Below are 20,997 nucleotides of genomic sequence, written 5' to 3' on the forward strand. Positions count from 1 at the left end.
GTTTATCTTGATTGAATAATAACTGTAATGACAAATACACTATTATCTCGCGGCGTCATTATAATCACCATCAAATTATACACTTTTAAATGAAGAAACACGATCTATAATAGCTGGGAAAGAAAAATTAAGATTTATGGTCAATGTGTTCTTTGGTGCTTGTTTCGTTACACCAGTGAGCAGACACATCTCAACAAGTCAACGTTGCACAATGACATATAAATGTAATGAAAGTTAAGGAAAATAAACAATATGGATATAGGTTTCATTTAATATTAATTAAAAGCTATTAACATGTAGGCCAGACATGGTTAAATGTAAGCCATGACAATCTATGAATTCCGAGTGTATATATTTTTCTTTCCTGAGCGGATATTGTGTGATGGTTTACACCTCGTTGAATTTTCATATCATTAAGAAAAAAAAATTCAACTCACCACATAGGCCTAAGCAAGAGGAAAAGTAGAGCGACTGTTCTCAGGTTGCTGCTATAGGCTTGCTCTCGTATAGTGGAGCGCCACTGCTTTGACAGGAACCGTCAGAGCTCCATATATGGTCAAAGCTACGCCCCGTGAGCGTCATATTCTGACAGAGCCTCTCCCGTGGGTTTAGAGTTTTGGCTCCCGGGAAAGATTTCAGTCCTCGGGGAAAGAGGGCTTAGTTTTGCATGTTCCCATCCATCCTGCACGACGCGAAAGGCCCCTTATCCACCTCTCCTGTGTACTAGGAACACCTCCACCGGTGATCAGCCTTTTGCCTGTGTTTGTCTTCTTCGCGGAGACGCGGCAACCTTTTTCAGGAGTGGTTTTATTCAACGAGAAGTCCTGAAGGTTTTGGATGCTGGTGCTTCGGGGATGTTCGCCACTTTGAGAGCATCACCAAAACACAAACAACTGCCATCGATTTTTCTGTGAATCGCCAAAAAACAAAAGAGGAACAATAGCAACAACGAAAAAAAATCTCGCCTATTGAACAATTCACTTTTCTTCCAGTCTGTGGATACCACTCTAACTAAGTACAGCACTTTGAGAATTGTTCACACAACGTTCCAACGCAGGACGGACTGAAGAGGGAGAGAGGCAAGACCTGTGGACCGGGTTTTCCCTCGCAAGTGTGAAGCGGCTCTCTCGCCACTTATCCTGTAACACCCCGAAGGATAACGCTTGCCCTGGACGTTTATTTACCTAATTTTTCGCAGGAGGCGTTTTTTTTCCACGCAAATCGTCCTAAATGTTTGGGATTCAGGAAACTATACCGCGGGGTGGGACGACGATGAAGGAGGAACCGCTGGGTGGACTGAATTCGGTCCGCTCCTGGATGCACACAGCTGGGGTTGTGGACGCGAACACGGCCGCCCAAAGGTACGCATGCCAAATCATCTGATTTTCTCACGCATTCCTCATATCGACCCTCAATCCCCTCAATACTCTGTATCAATTACGGTCTCCCAATGCCCCCCTTCGGCTTCCCCTTCTTTCATTACATCAGATTACCCTTATTGTGACAAATCAAGAAATCTCCCCCATTATACTCAAAGCGTGCTTGTGCATCTCCAATGTTTTCATCAGCTCCATCATCTATCCCCCGTGTCCGGTACTTAACCGAGATGGTCTCTTTTTCTCCCCGCAGCGGCGTTGGCTTGGCACGGGCACATTATGAAAAGCAGCCGCCTTCCAACCTCCGAAAATCCAATTTTTTCCATTTCGTCCTGGCTCTGTATGACAGACAGGGTCAGCCCGTGGAGATCGAAAGGACAGCTTTTGTGGACTTTGTGGAGAAGGATAAAGTAAGCGCTTATTTTGAGAATAACAACATCACCGTTGTTGATAATCTGCACATGTATTGAAATTTATGATCGTGTTCTTTGAAATGACAATTGAGTAAGTAAGGGGAGTGACGTGCAGCACTATATTGATTTTTTTTAACTCAATCCGTTGATGACAGACAACGGTTGCATGAAGGCAGATTTTCCTGTTTTTTCCACCCACAAACTATTCATTTCCTTTCAATAGATATAGATGTGAAAAGACAATTTCTGAGGATATTGATTTTCACTATATTGTCTCCTGCAGGAACCAAACAGTGAAAAAACTAACAATGGGATACATTACAAACTACAGTTATTGTACAGCAATGGTGAGTAAAGCAGTCTTTAATGTTCTGAAAACATTCAGTATACACTAATCTATATAGGCTTAAAAAATAATAACAACAATAATAACTACTATAGTCTACTACTATTAGGCTACTACAATAATAATAACAATATTAACAATATTAATAACAACCAAAAACAATTAATAATAATATAGGTTAATAATAATAATAATAATATTAATAACAATAATATTAATAACAACAATTCAACAATGACTTATAGCCTATAATGGATGTAAAATAATTATTTTATTTTCTCTTAATTGGTGTAAAATCAAGACATGTATAATTTCCTTTACAAACTATATACAGCCCATATGCTCTTCCTATAACAAGTCTTATATATTTTGTTCTTCTTCCCAGGCGTCAGAACAGAACAGGATCTTTACATACGCTTAATCGATTCAATGACGAAGCAGGTAAGCTACTGTTACTCGTGTTTCCCAGCATGCCCAATGTGCCCCAATCCATGCACTGCCCGGTCGACTACACTTCACCGACTACACTTCACCGACTACACTTCACCGGTGCAAAAACTTAACACGCTGCGCAAATTGTCACCCCTGAAATATAGCATTTTCAGGTGCGTTTGCAAAATGCAATCATCCTCCAAAGAAAATCAAATTACCAGTGTAACAAGAAGAGACAGCTTCCATTTTGTCTGTTTACGTTGGGCCATATCACATTGCATAGCTGCAAAGTCAATTTTGCTTGACCGAGGGGCTAGCCTTCTTTAGACTGAGTTTTGTCCAGCATTACATTTTGAACTGCAGGAAGGGTCTGCAGTATGGTGCATGATTTGATTTGACTTTCGCTCATAATGTCAAATGTAATATCACAGCAGCACACACACACACACATTGAATTTGTATGATTTGCATAGCCCATATGTTAGAAATCATAATGTCTGCAATGTTTCATTTCAATTTACGCACCCCACACACAGACTCCAGTGCATGCAATACTAAGTTATGGCGAAATGTACACGTCGCTTATACCATGTCTTATGCACATTTGAACCCAACACACAGCCCAGCAAACACAATTACAATTCATAAAATAAAATCAGGCAGTCGAATTTGAGCTTTCCAGCAGTGTTTTTGTTATTAAATTGAGGTTTAAAGCAGAGGCATTCTGAATAGAGCCGTGAAGCATGTGCCACACACTAGACGCAGGGAACATTCCTGTGCGAATGATCCGAGTCAATGACGCAGAACAAGCAGTTTATGGATTTCTGTTTCTACAGCTGCAAATAGCGACATAAATCAAACCAATATAGATAATCACCCGGTGCCCAACAAAAAAAGATACATCAAGTCAAAGCAGAATTGCCTTGCCACAGCCAGAATGTGATACAACTATGCTCAGATTTGTCACTTTTACAAATCCACATTATGTGCTGGCCTGCAGCCGACATGCAAGACATTTTACAATTGGTAAAATATGTTGATTATTTTATCATTTTAGCGCGCTGTATTAATAATGACTCGCCATGCACGCTATTGCATTTTTGGTATACATATATATATATCCGTATGAGTGAGTAAAGTGGCTTATCCTTAGCATAAGAAGAGGAAGGAGAGAGGGATGGAGGGAGGGAGAGAGAGAGAGAGAGAGAGAGAGAGAGAGAGAGAGAGAGAGAGAGAGAGAGAAGAGCGGCAGAACTGATAGCTCCACGCCATCTGTTTCAGCCAATGCTCAAAAATTACTCAACCGTACCACCAGACACGCTTTTTATCCACAGAAAGATCATTGTTAGCGGCTCAAAATAAACAACAGATTGGCCATTAACACTTTCCCCCAAATATCCCCAGATTATAAGCATATTGATGACACTTCTATTGGATCTCTCCTCGTGAAAATCTGTCTTTCTCCCTCCCATGCACGCGCGCGCGCGTGTGTGTGTGTGTGTGTGTGTGTGTGTTGAAAAAAATATTTGTGATTTTTAATATAATTTATAATAATAATAATAATTAATATTAATATTATTATTAATATTAATATGATTGTTGTTGTTGTTATATTAATATTGCTGCTCTGGTTGCTATAACAATTGAAATTATTAATTGTTTAATTGTAATTATTTCTTCACAATTGTGTTGGTCACTAATGTCATCATGCATTAATATTTTTTTGCAATGCTATATATATATGTGTGCTGTGAAATACAAGAGATGTCAGTGTATAGTTGGTTTAGTTGTTTAATTCTGAAATATATAGTCACAGTACAGTGGTGACTGTATTTATATATTATTAACATCTCATTCTCTTTCAAAGGCTATAATTTATGAGGGTCAAGACAAGAATCCTGAAATGTGCAGAGTTCTTCTTACTCATGAAATAATGTGCAGGTAAGCATTCCTTTCTTTTCACTCAATTCATTGTGCAAGTATAGGCTAAAAAAGACATTCACCCTCTCCCTCCATAACACATTTAGCCACTCATGCATTGATGCAGTAATCCAAACTTATATAGCACTGACACGCTGCAAAGCCCCGAGTGTTCATTTAACCCATGTTGGGCGGGAACCCCTTTTGGTGTTAGCATTATGTTATGCTTATAGCTATTGAAAAATAGCAGATCTACAAGCTCACAGCGCGCCACCGAGTGGCGCGCTACGAGCTTGTAGGTCTGCTATTTTTGAAAAATCGAAGAACCACTGACATAGAAACATAGCTTTTTCAGAAAACTGTCAGGATGTAGAAGACATTTTTAGAATCTGATCTCAGGTCAGAATGGATTAACCCTGAGAGAGTGTACACATGAAACCAAATGGACCCATGAGTGTGTCCACGTGGTGTCATTTTACACTCACAGCGTCACACACACACATGGATAAATGAACACTGAGGATTTCACTGTGCATATATAACCCGTTCTGACCTGAGATCAGATTCTAAAAAATGTCTTCTATACATCCTGACAGTTTTCTGAAAAAGCTATGTTTCTAATGTCAGTCGTTCTTCGATTTTTCAAAAATAGCAGACCTACAAGCTCGTAGCGCGCCACTCAGTGGCGCGCTACGAGCTTGTAGATCTGCTATTTTTCAATAGCTAAAGCATAACATAAACACCAAAAGGGGTTCCCGCATAAAACGGGATAATACACCTGTAAAGAGAAGCCCTCAGCATGGGGTCTGCTTTCATTTCAAACACATGGACAGCCCTAATATAATCCAAACTTCGGTTTTGGGGTCAGGTTAATTGCATGTATAATAATAAACAATCAATGACACAATTACACACATGGTTAATTGTGTCCTCCAGTCCCCCCCCCCCCCCCCCCCCCCAAACCAGTACCCCATGGCATGCACCATGTAGGCTGACAACACACAATGTGTTACCCAGTACAGTATGAAGTTATGCATACAGTGATTTCATATCTATCAAGCTCTGATAGCTGTCTTGTTAGTCAGTTTTTCTCTCTGTTAGCAAGAGAGTCAGTTCTCGCTTGATCCCACCTGTCATCAATGATCAACCAGCCTTTTAGCATCATTTAACCACATAAATCTCAACCTCTCATGTTCCCCCCGTGCCATTCAGCGATGTCATTGATACTAAAAGGAAAAACGTCTTTTGTTGTTATTGTTGAGCTCAGCATGAGCTTTGTGAACATTGAATTCGGATACTGTCGGTTAACCTCTCCTTTGTTGCATCGGTGCATTGTTCAAGTTACTGCTTGTGAGCAAGTGCAGCACGACGAGGAGAGAGAGAGAGAGAGAGAGAGGCGAGAATGATTTGTCTTTCTCCATGCATAAACTCATCACTCACGCTCAATTTATACATGCATCCATCACTTATTTGTGACACGTTGAATATGCTCATGCTCGAGAGGTAATATTTTTTTCCGTCACAGGGGAAGTACATTTGGCTGTATAGGAACGAGGACCCACAGTAGAACGGCCGCCTATTATCAGTCACAGACACACATAATAAGTGCCCTTCATAAAAAATAATCCCCCCGCACTCCACTTAAAACAAATATTTTTAGGCACGAGAAAACAGCATCCTTTGAGTTCTATTATTTGCTCTGATGTTTTTTCGCAGCACCTTATCTACAAAGCTTGTCTCTTTAATAGGTTTTTACTGCATAGACATGCCGGATATGAGACAAAGTTAAATTCTATATGGTTGACTGACAGATATAGCCTCGTTCAAAGATGTTGTTTTCTCTCTCCCTCCCCACCATATGGCACTAATCAATCATATCCATACACATGTATATGTTTTCATTTCAAATGGAAGCTGGCATGCTGTATTTGTGATTTATCCCCCCCCCCCTCCCCACCCACACACACACACACGCGCACACACACACACACACACACACACACACACACACACACACACACACACACACACACACACGCACACACACACGCGCACACACACACGCACACACGCACACGCACGCACACGCACACACACACACACACACACACACTTGATTCAAGTTCCAATCAAAAGAACTGAAGGCAGTTAGCTATATAGGCTTATAGGGGGGGAGATGGTTGAAACATGTGGTGAGGGATAGATTAGTGCGTTTGAGGCCATAATTGATAAATGCCCCTCAGAAATATTGGTTGAGGGTGGCACCTTGCATCTCCCCCAGAAATAGCAGCTTGGCAATTAGAGGTAAACAAAAGCTGAAGCTGTGAAAAGTGACTCCCCTGCCTCCTGGCCTGTTCCCCGCTCCACTCCCCTCCCCTTCGACGCTAAGCCAAACAACACAACATGTTGTTTTCACCATTTTTATCAGCCATCAGCATCAATGGAATGGATGGATGGATGGATGTGGTGGAGGATATTTCACTCTATTTATTTTCGCTTGTATCAGAACAGCTATACGAGGCAATATGTTTGCACGCGGGCAGGTGTGTTGTTTAAAAACAAAACGGCGCAAAAAGAAACTGTGAAAATTGTTTGTTCTGAAACACACTGTCTGTCTGTGTCCTTAGCCGATGCTGTGACAAGAAAAGCTGTGGAAACAGGAACGAGACTCCATCAGACCCTGTGATCATCGACAGGTAGGCCTCATCTAGTCTCCTATGTGTGACTGGCATTTCTAAGCAATATCGTGAGTGAGTGTCTGTGTGTCTGTGTGTGCGTGCGTGCGTGCGTGCGTGCGTGCGTGCGTGCGTGCGTGCGTGCGTGCGTGCGTGCGTGTGTGAGTCCATGCGTGAGTGCGTGAGTCCATGCGTCCGTGCGCACGCATACGCGTGCGTGCGTGCGTGTGTGAGTGAGTGAATGAGTGAGTGAGAGAGTGAACGAGTTCCCATGAGCGAAATGGAAGAGTGAGCAAATGGATAAGCCAATGAACGCAACACGTCAATGAGTGAGAGCTCCCTCCTGGTGTGTCTGCGGGTACCCAGGTGGGCTGACTTCCACCCTCAAGCCCACAGTGTGGGAACCACGGCCGACTCTGTGTGAGTGTCTGAGGGGCGTCTTTCCCAGGTACCTGGTGTTGCTCTGAGGGGCGGTCGCCACCTGGCTAGGGTTTGCTCAATCACAGGTGTTTCAATCACAGGAGGATCATGCTGGGAATAGGCCTAATTAGCCTAGGAGAACTTCACGTTCGTTTGGCTTCCTTCCCTCTTCTTTGTTTACGGCGGCGATGCTTACATTGTCAATAGTTGTTTTGGGGTTTTTTTTCTCTCTCTTCCTCTATTGACTGTAGTTTCCTCCTCTCTTTCTCTCTCAAGTTAGCCCTGAGCTTTAGAGGTTGTTGGAAGTTTTGTTTTTCGAGAATGGATAAACGTTTTACAACGTTTTACACCAGCCATTTGTTTTCTGAAGCTTCGGGGGGTGGAGGGCGGAGGGGATGGGGGGTTTATACAGTACATTGATGTTGCCTTCATCATGTTCTATAAAGGGGTTAGGAAATATCGTTTTTAGCCACTGACATTTGCGCCTCACCTCCGTGTTTATGTTACCCTCCTCGGGCCCACTTCTATCTTCCTCCGACTGAACATGTTTGGGGTGGGGTCGGTCGGGCCGGGCGGGCGGGTTTGCTGAGGTTCGTGGTGGTGGGGTGCATTTCGGATGAGGTGGGTGGGGGGGGGGGGATAGGGGGGTCACGATTCCGGCGTCAATCTCAATGTAACTCTCGCCACGTAGCGGGGGGAGAGACAGCAATGCTAATGTTTGACTAGCCAGAATCACTGTTTGCTTAGTGGAGAATGCCTGGTATCTGACAGAGGGGACAACTCTCTTATTAGTAATCAAATAGGGCTGAGCAGTTGTTGCCGTCACTCCACTCGGAGCGGCTTCTCATGCATCAGGAAGTAGGAGTGCTGGCTGCCCTGGGAGCCTGGATGGATTACCAGAGCTACTGCTGTCTGCACCCAACACACGCACACACGCACACGCACACGTGCACGCACACGCACACGCACACACACACACACGCACACACACAGTACTTGGATATGTGTTGTTTATACTGTGGGTTATGCTTTAACCCATTTTGACTTGGGAACGATTCTGCAAATGTCTTCTAAATCCTGACTGTTTTCTTGAAAAAGCTATGTTTTTCTATGTCAGTCGTTCTCAAACACTTTCATGTCACTTTTCACGATTCTTAAAAAATAGCAGACCTACAAGCTCATAGCGCGCCACTCGGTGGCGCGCTATGAGCTTGTAGATCTGCTATTTTTCAATAGCTAAAGCATAACATAATGCTAACACCAAAAGGGGTTCCCGCCCAGAATGGGTTAAGAGACTGTTTATATTGCGTTGTGGCATTAGTCACAGAGCATGATATACAAATGTAAATTGCTGATGTGCTCCAGGACAATATATATAGAGAGAGAGCTAGACTGGGCTTCATGTGCTGTATCTGTTACAAAGTGGACTGCTTCATATATTGGTCAGATGTGTTGCGGAGGAGCGATAGCGCGGCACACATTAACATATAACTTGAGACGTGTACTTTTGTTTGTCTAATTTCCGCTGCTTTCATGTTTGCTTTGTGTCGCTCGGCTGCCTTTTTTACTGCTTTGAGTTTCTCACACCATTGTTCTTCAATCTGCGGGACAAAAACATGTAACATAAGTACAATAAGCAAAATGAATGCATGGAGAATTAAAGTCAAGCAAAGAGGGATGGGAAGAAAAGAAGAACAGGGAGAGAGAAAAAAGAAGGGGACGGATATTGTAAGCTCAACTGGCTCAGGGAGGGCTCCGATTTTCATTGTGACGAGCCTGAATAGGAGTAGAGTATCCCTTTCCTTGCACAATGAGCGGCTCTGTTGAATCACAAAAGCATATGTTCCTCATTAGACCCTCCCATTGTCTCCATGTCGTAACTATGAGCCCGTCAGCTCACCCTAACAGACCCACGCCGGTTCCCAGTGACTGGAGGAGGCTTGCAGAGTAGGGGCAGTTGTGAAAGGTTGCTGGGTTGAGCCAGAGTTAAGCCTGGATTAATAACTTGGTTGCGCGCCGGTGTGGTGTCGCGCACCAAAAATAGTAGATCTACAAGCTCGTGGTCAGGTCGTGGTGCCACGCGTTGGGAATGTGTGTCTCTGGCTGCTATTTTCAGTGTGCGACACGGCAGGCAACCAAGTGGTAAAATCATGCACTAGTGCTGACATGACTGCCACACACTGTGGGCTTTTACTAGGTTCAGTCTATTTACCGCAATTACCTGGCTATTCCCGCTGAACTTGCGGCAGGCGAGCTTTTAAAGACACCATGTTTTACAGCCATTTATTTTGTTACATCTGTCATTATGTCCTGCGGTTGCTGTTGGCAAAAAAACAGATTATTTCCAGTTGAGTAGAACATCGTTGAGTGAGTGACATAAACCTTAGAGAAGAGGTTTGATTGTTGAATCAGGCATGACTCGTCTGTCTACAATTACAGTACGAGAAACTAGCTAGCGCTGCCACATATTATTTCCTAGAGAAACAGTAGCATGGCCGAACCTTAAGAAACAGATTTGGGAGTGAATCATTGATGGCGTTCATTTGCTGTAACATTTTCCCAGATGGTACGAGGGGGAAAGCGCACACAGCTAGCTGGCATCTAGCAAGACATTAACTGGCGTTCCCATGGATCTGGCATATCTAACGGAGTTTGGGAAACTTATCATTCCAAATGTGTCCTATTTTCCGGCGGTCAAGCCAGACATCTGTTTACCCTATTTTCCTCTCAGAGTTTTGATACAGATTTTCACTCAGATTTGTTGAAGAGGAAGGATTCTCTTTAAAACTGAATAAAAAAGAAGAAGAAAAAAAAAAGGTTAGATGTACTGCAGGCCTAACAGCTGTCACAAAGTTTCAACACTGTTTGGTGACTAAATATTTCAGCACTTACATTTTGATGCCCCTTGCATTATTCATGCTCATTTTTTGGATGAAGAAAGAGCCTATTTTTATTACAATTCTTGTGTGTTTATATGTGCGTTCTTGTGGGGGGATTTCAGTACCTCCTGGGAAAGCTGGTCCATCTCTGGCTCTGTGTAAAAGAACCTCTATTGTATTCCAGTTGCGTTAGCGTACATATTTTTCCCCACAGTCTCCTCATCATCAGGAAATGAAAATGTTGGAGACTATGTTGGCTCTGGCAGAAATAACGGAGACGCTGATTTCATTTAGTCACTAATTGTATCTCTATTGCTATGACTACAGCACTTTGCAGTTGGTTATAATCATATCTCCGCCTTTATGAAGCCAGCGGTGGAATGGATGTCACATCTATAAGCTAATGGCGTCTTAAAGTAAGTGGGGGGCGTGGGTTTATTCAGACGGTAATTTGAGTCCTGAGAGGTATAGTGATGAGGTGCCCAATATCTGATTAGGCGCTTCCCCCATTTACAGTATATGTAGAGCAGTGTATAGCCAAACATAACTCAATTTGGGATGACGCTTCTCGACCGGTATTTGTCTTCACTCTCTCCCATATTGACTTTGTCTTCCCCGCGTGTGAAAGATTAGATACATTGTTCAGGCTTACACATGGATTTTGTAATAAGAAAGCACATGCTGTTGAAAGAGGAGGGAAAATGACTCATTCTGCCTGTCAGAGTTCAAAGGTCATACGTTACACCGAGGAGATGCAGCAGATTATGCGAGGGGAGCTATGGGGGTAGAGAGAGAGAGAGAGAGCACTATCAGCGCGCACGCAACCATACATGAATTTTGAATTTAATGTACGCTCCCACGGCTTGGAATCCCAAGTCAATTTGCGCTCTGATTCAGAAAAAGGACTAGTCTTGGATCTAAACATGTCAGCTCCATTTATTCCACCGGCAACGCCACTCCCTTTCACTTCCTGTCACAAAGGTCAAAGGGCACTGACCTTTGGAGTGCTGCCCAGCCACTGAATAATTCATGACATTGACTTGTTTTTTCCCCTTGTCTCTTGTTTTTTTTTTTTTTTTTGGTCAGCACACATGGTTGTGCTGTGGGAGGCTTTTATTCATTTAGCTCATTTATAAAGGCCTCACCGCACCTGTTCGTGTGTTAATGCAATTAAATTTTGGCGTAATGTAAATTTTGCTTAGCTTTCCGTTATGTCCCTCATTAGTGAGCCTGTATTTTCTAAATGACTTAGCGCTATCGTTCATTTATGGAACACCTACGAGGTCATTTCCCACTGCACTTTACTTGTTGTCTAGTTGTTTACCGACAACAAAAGACCATCTCACATGTGGTTTCTTCAGCCTTCTAAGAAACAAATCGGAAAATGTGCGCGCTCCCATCTGGTTTTTGCAGAACCGTGATTACCTCCAAAAATCTGAACAAATGCCAGTATTTATAAGGTCAGCCCTTTATGCGGAAATGTGATGTAAATGAGAATCAGTGAAAGGGGACATTAAACAAAATTAAATTCATTGTCTCCTTTAATGTCATTTACATTTTTGGCTAAGCCCTGGACTGTCAAAGAGGATTTCTAAAACCATTTTAATTACACATCACCAAATGGAAAAGAGGGCGTGATTTTTAGCCCTCACTGTTTTGATAACCTGCAAAGAGAGGTCTGTTTATGAAGTACCTAAATGACATGTTTTCACTGCATCTGCCGAGGGGCAATTAAAATTACACACGCAGGACGTGATAATGCGCTACTCCGCTCCTACCAGCCATAAGTAAAGGATGATGCAATGGAAGGGTCACAGAAGCGCTCTGTTGTTGTTATTGAGAGTCTTAATGCTGCAGGTGCTGCTTGCAGATTCTTTTCCATCATACTAGTAGTGTAGCTTTACAAGCATTGGACCATGTTTTGATGCTCTTAATGTAGTAGTCAATTAAAACAGTTGCTCTTGTATTGGAAATTCTCCCTCTCTCTCTCTCTCTCTCTCTCTCTGTCTCTATACACACAAACACATACACGCACGCAGGCATGCACGCACACACACACACACTCCCCCAAAGTCCGTGGCTCAAAAAGTCATTTCCATCTCAGCATTTTATTTACGGCTGTTTTTGTGTGTAACTCGTGTGACAGATGCGAGGTTTTTGACACCCGTTGAGAAACGGGAGAATAAACCGACCACCCCTGGCCAGGGCTGACACGCTGTTTGAGTGAAGCCTGTCTCCTCGTGAGCCAGGGCAGGGGAAGAGCAGGAAGTGTTGAGGGCGAAAGCTGTACTTGGCAGCTCTCCGTTGGCTTGCACTTGCTCGAAAAATGAAACCCAGACCCTCTCCGCAAGCCCCGGAGCCAGAACCTCCTTCCAGCGCTCCTAACATCCAGGATTGGGTAATACTGTTCACTAAGCAAAACATTACCTCAAATTATTCTCGCCCTGTTTTCTATTCCCTCCTCCCTCGTGTCGGTTTTATCGCAGTTTGTAAATGTCAAGACACGTACAGAGACTCAGAGTATAAATGATATTTTCCAAATTATGCTCTCATGTTTGGGTTCACATGAGTGGCGGCTGAACGTAACGTGGTGCCTGGCGCTCCCACGGGATACCCACCTCACTGGGGTAGGATTCCCCAGTGGCATCAGCTAATGGCAAGACTTGACAACAGCAGAGAAGCCGGGGGTGTTGTGTTTTACTAGTGCTGAGCAGGGGTGATGACTTTAACATGTGTGCGGAGAAAAGAACGAGATGTTTGTGCGTGTGTGCACGGCACGCACGTGTGTGTGTGTGTGGGGTGCACATGTGTGTCGAGTCGACATGCATATGAGTGTTTGTGTGTGCATGTGTGTGTGTGTGTGTACACGGTGTGCTAAAGAGAGGTGTGCAGTACGAAAAGAGTGGTGCAGGCCAACAGAGCGACGGATTGGGCTCCGGCTTGACGGCAGTGAAAGACGAAACATGGTTCCACATGTGTTGAGAAAGAGCAGTCCATCTGTCCGTGGAGACAACCCCTCCCCCTCACCGCCACCCAGCCCCTCCTCTCCTCTCCTCTCCCTCCTTCCCTTCCCTCTCTCCTCTCTCTCTCTCTCTCTCTCTCTCTCTCTCTCTCACCCCGCCAGCCCACCCCCCACCTCCACCAACTCTCTCTGCTCCCCTGGTTCTCTGTGCTGACAGAAACAAGGCCAGAGCTGGGGTGATGGGATGAAGGCTGGGCCAAGAGAAACACTGGCCCTTGCACATGCAAACACACACACCACACACACACACACACACACACACACACACACACACACACACACACACACACACACACACACACACACACACACACACACACACACACACTGGAGAGAAAAGGTTATCAGAGTTTTGTTTTGCTTCAACTTCCCCGTCTTCTGGCGCATTTGTCGACTTCGCGGAGCACCGCCACTGACAGGGGTGCTTGAACGGCAGCCGCAGAGTTGACGCAAAGCATTTATTTTCGTATTACGAAGGAAAACAATCTAACTGCGATTTATGCAGTTTTCCAACGGTGCAACCGCCGCCCGCCACAGGGCCATGCCATGAAGAGACCTTACATTATTGAAATTAAATCTAAACTAAATAAAACATGCCACACTCACCCTCAAATATTTAACAGCTCTCTTTTATAATTAAACTAGCTGTAGCTGTTTTGAAGATGTTGTTTGGTTTTTCTTAAAGCATTAATGACGCAAGAGCTTTCTCTAACTACTACCCACCCTGAATCTATGAATCGCATTTGATTTAGGTCACACAGAACAGTGTTTTTTTTCCCCGTCTTTTTTTTTGCCTTTTTTTGACCATTTTTTTCTTGTCTTAAAAAAAAGAGAAAATAAAAAAAAGGTCTCTTTTTCTTTCTCTTGGCAATGTTCTCACTCCCATTCAATCCTTATTAGGTTCCCCCTAATTGTCAAACAAACTGTTGGGTCAACCTCAGTCGTATCTGGCCGTAAAACAGCACATTAGGCCCTGCTGAGGGATATATGTGGTATTTCATCGGAGACGGAGTAATGCTGGGGTTTTATGGTTAAGTACCAGTTCACGCCCACGCCATTTGTTTCGCATTAGAGTGGAGGTTTTGTAAATCAGATCAATATGCTCGCCGAGATGTGATTCCTCGCTGGGATCTCCCGAGTCGTTCTTTTTCCTCGAGTATTTTTCTTAGGGGACTGGTTGTCGATGCGCTTCTCCACACACACTCCACCCCCCCCCCCCCCCCCTCCCCCCAACCCCCCCCCCCTCCTCTTTCTTCCCTCCCTCTTCCCCTGTCCCTCCTCCCCCCTGTCTCCACCTCAATCTATTTCCATTTTCTGAATGTAGCAATTTGTAGTGTGACACGGGCGAGATTAGGATGGGGAAGCAGTTTGGAGGATTTCATCGGACATGGTCCTGCTCCCACTGGCGTTGGGGTCACAGGACAAAGATGGTGGTGGTGGTGGTGGTAGTTGAGAGGGGGGTGGTGGGGGGGGGGATTTCAGGGATAGGGTCATCAGTTACCACGGGGGAAACGAGCTGGTCTGCTGCCTGCTCCGCTGGCCCCCAGGGGTGCCCGGGATGTATCGGAGGGAGAGGCCCCTGAGAAAGAGCCCTGGACCTGTGTCATTTATTAAAAGTGACAAGTTATTTCTAACTATAGCTCTGTTTTTATTGTTTTACAATGCTGTCATTTGGAACAGTGCCCCTCTCTGTCCGGGAATCGTGAACGAGTGATGAATGTACAAAGTGACCCCCTTTTTCTTTTAGCATGCACACATCACTCGATTGCACCCGGGGAAACATTTGTGTCCAGTTAATTTCTTTGTTATGTGTTCCGTTATGCTGCTTAAACAAATAAAATATGTGGTTTGAATAAAGATCACGTACACACGATAACCCACAAGCGAAAATATTTCGCCACACACACCCAGCCCCTTTCTCCAGGACATTTGTTTAGTAAATTAACAACAGCTTACAGTTATGTATCTCGGGCTGACCGCCCCCATAATCAGTACCAGAAGTTCCACAGAACACGACCGCACTGTGGCGTGTCTGTGTGTGAACTGTGAAAGCAGAGCCTCTCACCATCTCTTTTTTGAGAGAAGAGACGAGTCCATGTTTCTATTCCTACGTAGACCAGATCGAGAGAGTCATCCTGTCCTAATATCGGAGTGTTTATGCAGCTCTTGACCCCCCTCTTACGCATCGAGGGTCAGCGAGGTACTCTGGGCTTAGCCCCCATTTTTACAGCCTGCCCCAACTGCGTTAATGATATATGACAGAAATTTCCTTGTGCTGGTTCAGTGGCAAGAAAGGTCCTGGCTAGTCTATATCAATCCATCTGACTTATGTTCCCATGTCTTGAATTACCGCTTGATGGAAACCTGCTGCGGGCTCCTCTTGCCAATTGAAATCAGATCTCCTCCGCAGCCTGCTGTGATATTGATCCATATTCAACACCCAGGCTGCCGATCGATCCAGTATTGATTTACAATAAAAAACACTCCTCTGCTTGTTCAGCACCACGTTCAATATATACTTTCAAAGAAGAAAAAAAACAACAACAACAAAACAACAAAACTGCGATTGTTTTTTGTTTTATTGTAGTGACCAGCGGATATATAAATATGTGAGAGGAGATATTTCATTTCATGAGAGTATTGTGAGTCTAAGTGAAGAAACCTTGACCATATGGTCAGCGCGGCGGCCCGTCAGGCGAAGGCGACAGTGGGAGTATAGAACAATGACTCCTCGCCACCCATGTGAGACAAACCCGTAAAAACTGTTTCACAGGATGACACCTCTATAAGGACTCGTTTTTATTCGAGTAGGCGTGTCCATTTTTCGAATTAGCTGCACATCTGCAGTGCGGTGCGGGGCGCTGGCGGGGCGCTGGAGCTGTCATATCCAATCCGGGCCCACAATTGAGACGGGATGCTAAAAGTGCGGGATCAGCCATGTGCACTTTGGCTTGATTTCTGCGCGTTAACACGATGACATGACTTCCTGTGGTTTTGATATTAATTGGCCACTCTTTTCCTCGTTAACCCGCCCTCACACACACACACACAGTACACACACGCACACACACACACACACGCGCACACACACACACACACGCACACACACACACGCACACAAACACACACGCACATGTGCGCGTGCACACACACACACGCACACACAAACATGCAAACGCTTTCATGGACACTGCCTCCCATGCAGTCACCATTAGCGCTGAGTGCAGTGCACACTGCAACACATGCAACCTGGCATACAGTGCAGGTTCAGTCCAGATCCAGTTTTTTCTCCGCAGCACATCTCAGTCCTATAATCTCTCGGACTTCCTCCCCTCTCTGCCAAATAACCGTTCCCATCCAGCAGGTCCCGGGCTCGGGCTCATGGCTGCCGAACATCTGAAAGTTATTATCCCCAATCTCTGACATCCAGGAGTTTACAGTTATATAATGATGGGGAAAACCACATGTCCCTGGGGGCAGAGAACATTTTTGAGATGCCTCCCCATCTGTTTGGAGGTGTAGAGGGGAGGGGGGCTGCCTGTTCTGGCCCGAACCCCTAAACAGGACGGAGTGGCAGGCATGTTTCTTATTTGTTTAAATCTTTGTATTTTCTACCATTGGAGCGAAGCCGGGCCTGAGAGTCATTATATGGTGTGATAAAGCAAATCCAATTGGATCGGGTTCCCTTTCTCCGCGCAGCGCTGGTGGCACCAAGCCCTCGCCGCCGCTCATCCCCTCGACTGTGTTTAAGTGCTGGATGTTTGTTTGTCCAGGAGAGGCCCAGGCCGGGGGGGTCCTAATGCGGGCCCGGGGGCCAGCCAGGTCGGAGGCAAACGGTAAACCCGAGCCGCTATAGCGTCGCTGCGCTCCTCTCACCGCCGGGCTCGGCCTTGTTTGGACTGCAGCTCCGGTTTGCTTTCTTAGAGGGAAGCTGAGCCCCCGTAATCACCGGGCCCTTCCCTCGGGTGGTGGGGGAGCGCGGCAGAGACCGGAGGGAGTGATGACATAGGCCCACAGAGGCCTGGCCCTGTCCACCCCTGCTGCTCTTAGCGTATTTATTTTCTCTTCTCATTGTATGGTTTAAGTCACACCGTATTATGTTCGGACCCTATGCACGTGCACGGACACACTCAGATGTGATGAGGTGCATGGCGGAAAAAAAATTCTGTAGGCTTTGTTTTTACTAATAACGCTGGGGATTAGTGACTTGCTGACCTCAGTGTAATCTTTATTAGTCTGTTAGCCATATCCTCTGGTTATGAGGCGGCCATAATTGATCTGATAGCAGAGGCAAGAGGCATCGAGGGATGAAAAACAGTGTTAAGGCAGCGCCCGATATGACGGCTAAAACATTTTAAAGCAAAACCGGGTGTCACATTGTGACAGTTTAATAATAATGTGTGATAGACCTGGATATTTTATGTCGATGTCTGGCTGGGGGGGCTTTTTCCGAGACATTATTTGATAGGTAGATAGTGTAGAGAAACAAGGACAGCAAATGCAAGACATACAAGCAAATGGTCCGGCTATAGCCGGGGAATCAAACCAAAGACTTTGCTGTCAGATATTAGAGCCCATGTGGTTATGCAACCCTAAGCATTCGGCTATCAGGTTGCCTCCTAAACACTTAACTACTATCTCAAAGATTTCTGTTATTTAAGACCAACCACCGACCGCATGGCTCTGTAGTTTACCCCCTAAAAGAATGTTTTATTCAACATCAGCACTCCGTTCTGTTTTGTTACTTTATTGAAATGGGTTGTCGATTCGAATAGAGTCAACCTGGTTGGCCAATCTCATTGTGGCCAGTGGAGAGTGAAAGCCATCTCAGCAGCATAGCCTCACCAGAACACACACAGAGATTGGACGAGGGGGGCAGAGAGAGAGAGAGAGAGAGAGAGAGAGAGAGAGAGAGAGAGAGCCTCCTCCAGATGGAGATACCAGATAAGGGGGGAAATGTCTGTGCCTTTTTTCAGGGTTTCCATAATGGGAATCTACCCCTTCACTTGCTTATTAAGTTGTGCACACAAGGAGGAAGGAGCAGTGGATGGAGAGAGATGGAGAGTGGAGGAGGAGATAAGGGGGCCTATGCGCGGAGGCGAGGTGGACAACGCATGCACTGTCACCCCTCTGTTGTAAGTGTCAAGCAGACCCTGTCAGAGGAATCACAGGTCATGTGGATGGATGATTGTCAAAGAAGCACATTGATATATACGTATGAGACCCTCTCGCCCTCATCGCTGCAGAGGCGCAGCGATAAGATTTGTTTTTGTTTTCCGTCAGAGAGAGAGAGGGAGAAAGTACGATGTTCTGGGGGTCACAGGGGTCAGCATGGGGGGGTCACAGGGGTCACGGCCCTTTCGTACCTGAGTGACCTCTCGCATGGCTAAGCCATTTCTCAGGCTCTCTCCCGAAACAGGGGTGGGGGGGTGGGGGGGTTGGGGGGGTCGGCGTCGGCAAGGGGGGGAGGTGGACATGGAGAGAGAGAGGGGTTGGGTGGGTGGGGGGGCGGGCGGGTGGTGGGGGTTCGAGGCAAGGAGAGCGATCTATCAGCAGCGGTGTCAGCGGACATGCAGACAGCGCGGCAGCCGCTGCAGCTAAACAGAGTGAGACGGATAGGCAGGAGTCTCTCATACGTAACACCGGGAGCAGGGAGGAGACAGCGCTGTGAGTGTTATGGATGCTTGACATTGACCTCTCATGCACAGACGGTGTATTTATCAGCGTTTCCAGCACAATGCCATATTTGTTTGTAAATTATTTCGTTCAACGGGTGGATTGCCACCGCCGCGACCATGTATAACACTTGCCACTCTTGCATTTCCCAACCCAGATGAAAAATAACACTTTTGCTTCCAATTTATCTTTTCTTTTTTTTTTTTGGAGGAGGAGGAGGGTATGGGGGAGGGGGGGGGGAGCATTTATTTGCTGTTTCCTCTTCACGCTTTAGAATTGAAGGTGATCATATTCTGAACACTGACAGTTGTAACAAGCCGCACGTTAGCCACTTTAAGAAAGAGAGCCTGCAGTAAAAAGGAAATGCTCTGACGCTTGCAATTTTTCTTGAAGAGAAATATTTGTGTACAGATAGACCTGTCATTTTTTCGCTCAAACGACATTCATGATTCTTTTATTGTTGCACAGCCGTCGCCCCCTCTCTTCCTCTATGGGGAGGAGGAGGGAGAGAAAAAAAGGCTAGTCTACAAAGTGGCTTTTTGTCGTTTGAGGGAAGTAAACTTCATCAGGTCGACGGCGAGGTGTGCTTCACGTGTCACTCAGCCGAGCTCCCCCCTAATGAAATGCTGCATACAGATTTCTGCCTCCGGGCTCAGGGGGATAAGACCGTGGTAACAGAATGAAACAAACCCCTTCCCATTTCCCTCTCTCTCTCTCTCTCTCTCTCTCTCTCTCTCTCTCTCTCTCTCTCTCTCTCTCACACACACACACACACACACACACACACACACACACACACACACACACACACACACACACACACACACACACACACGCACACACACAGGCACGCACACACACACACACACACACACACACACACACACACACACACACACACACACACACACACACACACACACACACACACACACACACACACACACACACACACACACACAATCTCATTCTCTCTTGCACACGCACACAAACACACACATGCACACACACACACACACACACACACACACACACACACACACACACACACACACACACACACACACACGATCTCATTCTCTCTTGCACACGCACACAAACACACACATGCACACACTGTCACACACACACACACACACACACACACACACACACACACACACACACACACACACACGCACACACGCATGCACGCACGCACCCGTGCACACACTCACACGCCGGTGGCGGGTGAGAGCATCCATGTGCGGAGATCCAAATCTGCAATTTATTCAAATATTGATATTTCTACTTGTCAGGAGAAAGGTGCCTTGAAATTTCCTCTGAGTACTGCTGTCAGAAAAATAGCAGGAAATATGTCAGATAATTCATAAATGGAGTTCAGCGCCGCGAAGTCAGTTGGGAACAGCGAAAAAAAATATATATGCTTGTCAATGAAGAGTAGGAGGCAATATCACAGACTGAGGCTGCTGCTCATTCTTCCATCATGTCAAGCAAACAGCCTTCGAGGGCCCATAAGTGTCCCGTCCAACCAGCTGCGTGTGTATTTGTGTATATGCATGTACAGTATATTTGTATGTGACTGTGTGTATGCGTATATACGCAGTAAAATCCAGAGTGTTCATTCGACACAGTGCAGCACATGTAACCGAATGGACCCGTACACGGGTTCATTTGGTTACATGTGTGCTGCTACACTCCCGGAGGTACAAATGGATAAATTAACCCATTTTGACCTGAGATCAGATTCTAAAAATGTCTTCTACATCCTGACAGTTTTCTGAAAAAGCTATGTTTCTATGTCAGTCGTTATTAGATTTTTCAAAAATAGCAGACCT

At 45.4% G+C, this 20,997-nt stretch overlaps 1 protein-coding gene across 1 annotated transcript in view; it reads left to right on the forward strand.

Moving 5' to 3' along the window:
- The first annotated feature begins 732 nt into the window (after positions 1-732).
- The window catches only part of LOC306931280 (transcription factor COE3-like), a 97,454-nt gene continuing 77,189 nt past the window's right edge, over positions 733-20,997 (forward strand). Inside the window, 6 exon segments of the mRNA XM_079512583.1 lie at positions 733-1,361; positions 1,630-1,786; positions 2,073-2,136; positions 2,521-2,576; positions 4,435-4,508; positions 7,115-7,183. Coding sequence (XP_079368709.1) covers positions 1,231-1,361; positions 1,630-1,786; positions 2,073-2,136; positions 2,521-2,576; positions 4,435-4,508; positions 7,115-7,183 — 551 coding nt within the window. The 5' untranslated portion in view covers positions 733-1,230.

This window comes from Electrona antarctica, assembly GCF_951216825.1.
Source record: "Electrona antarctica genome assembly, chromosome: 10".
Classification (NCBI taxonomy): Eukaryota; Metazoa; Chordata; class Actinopteri; order Myctophiformes; family Myctophidae; genus Electrona; species Electrona antarctica.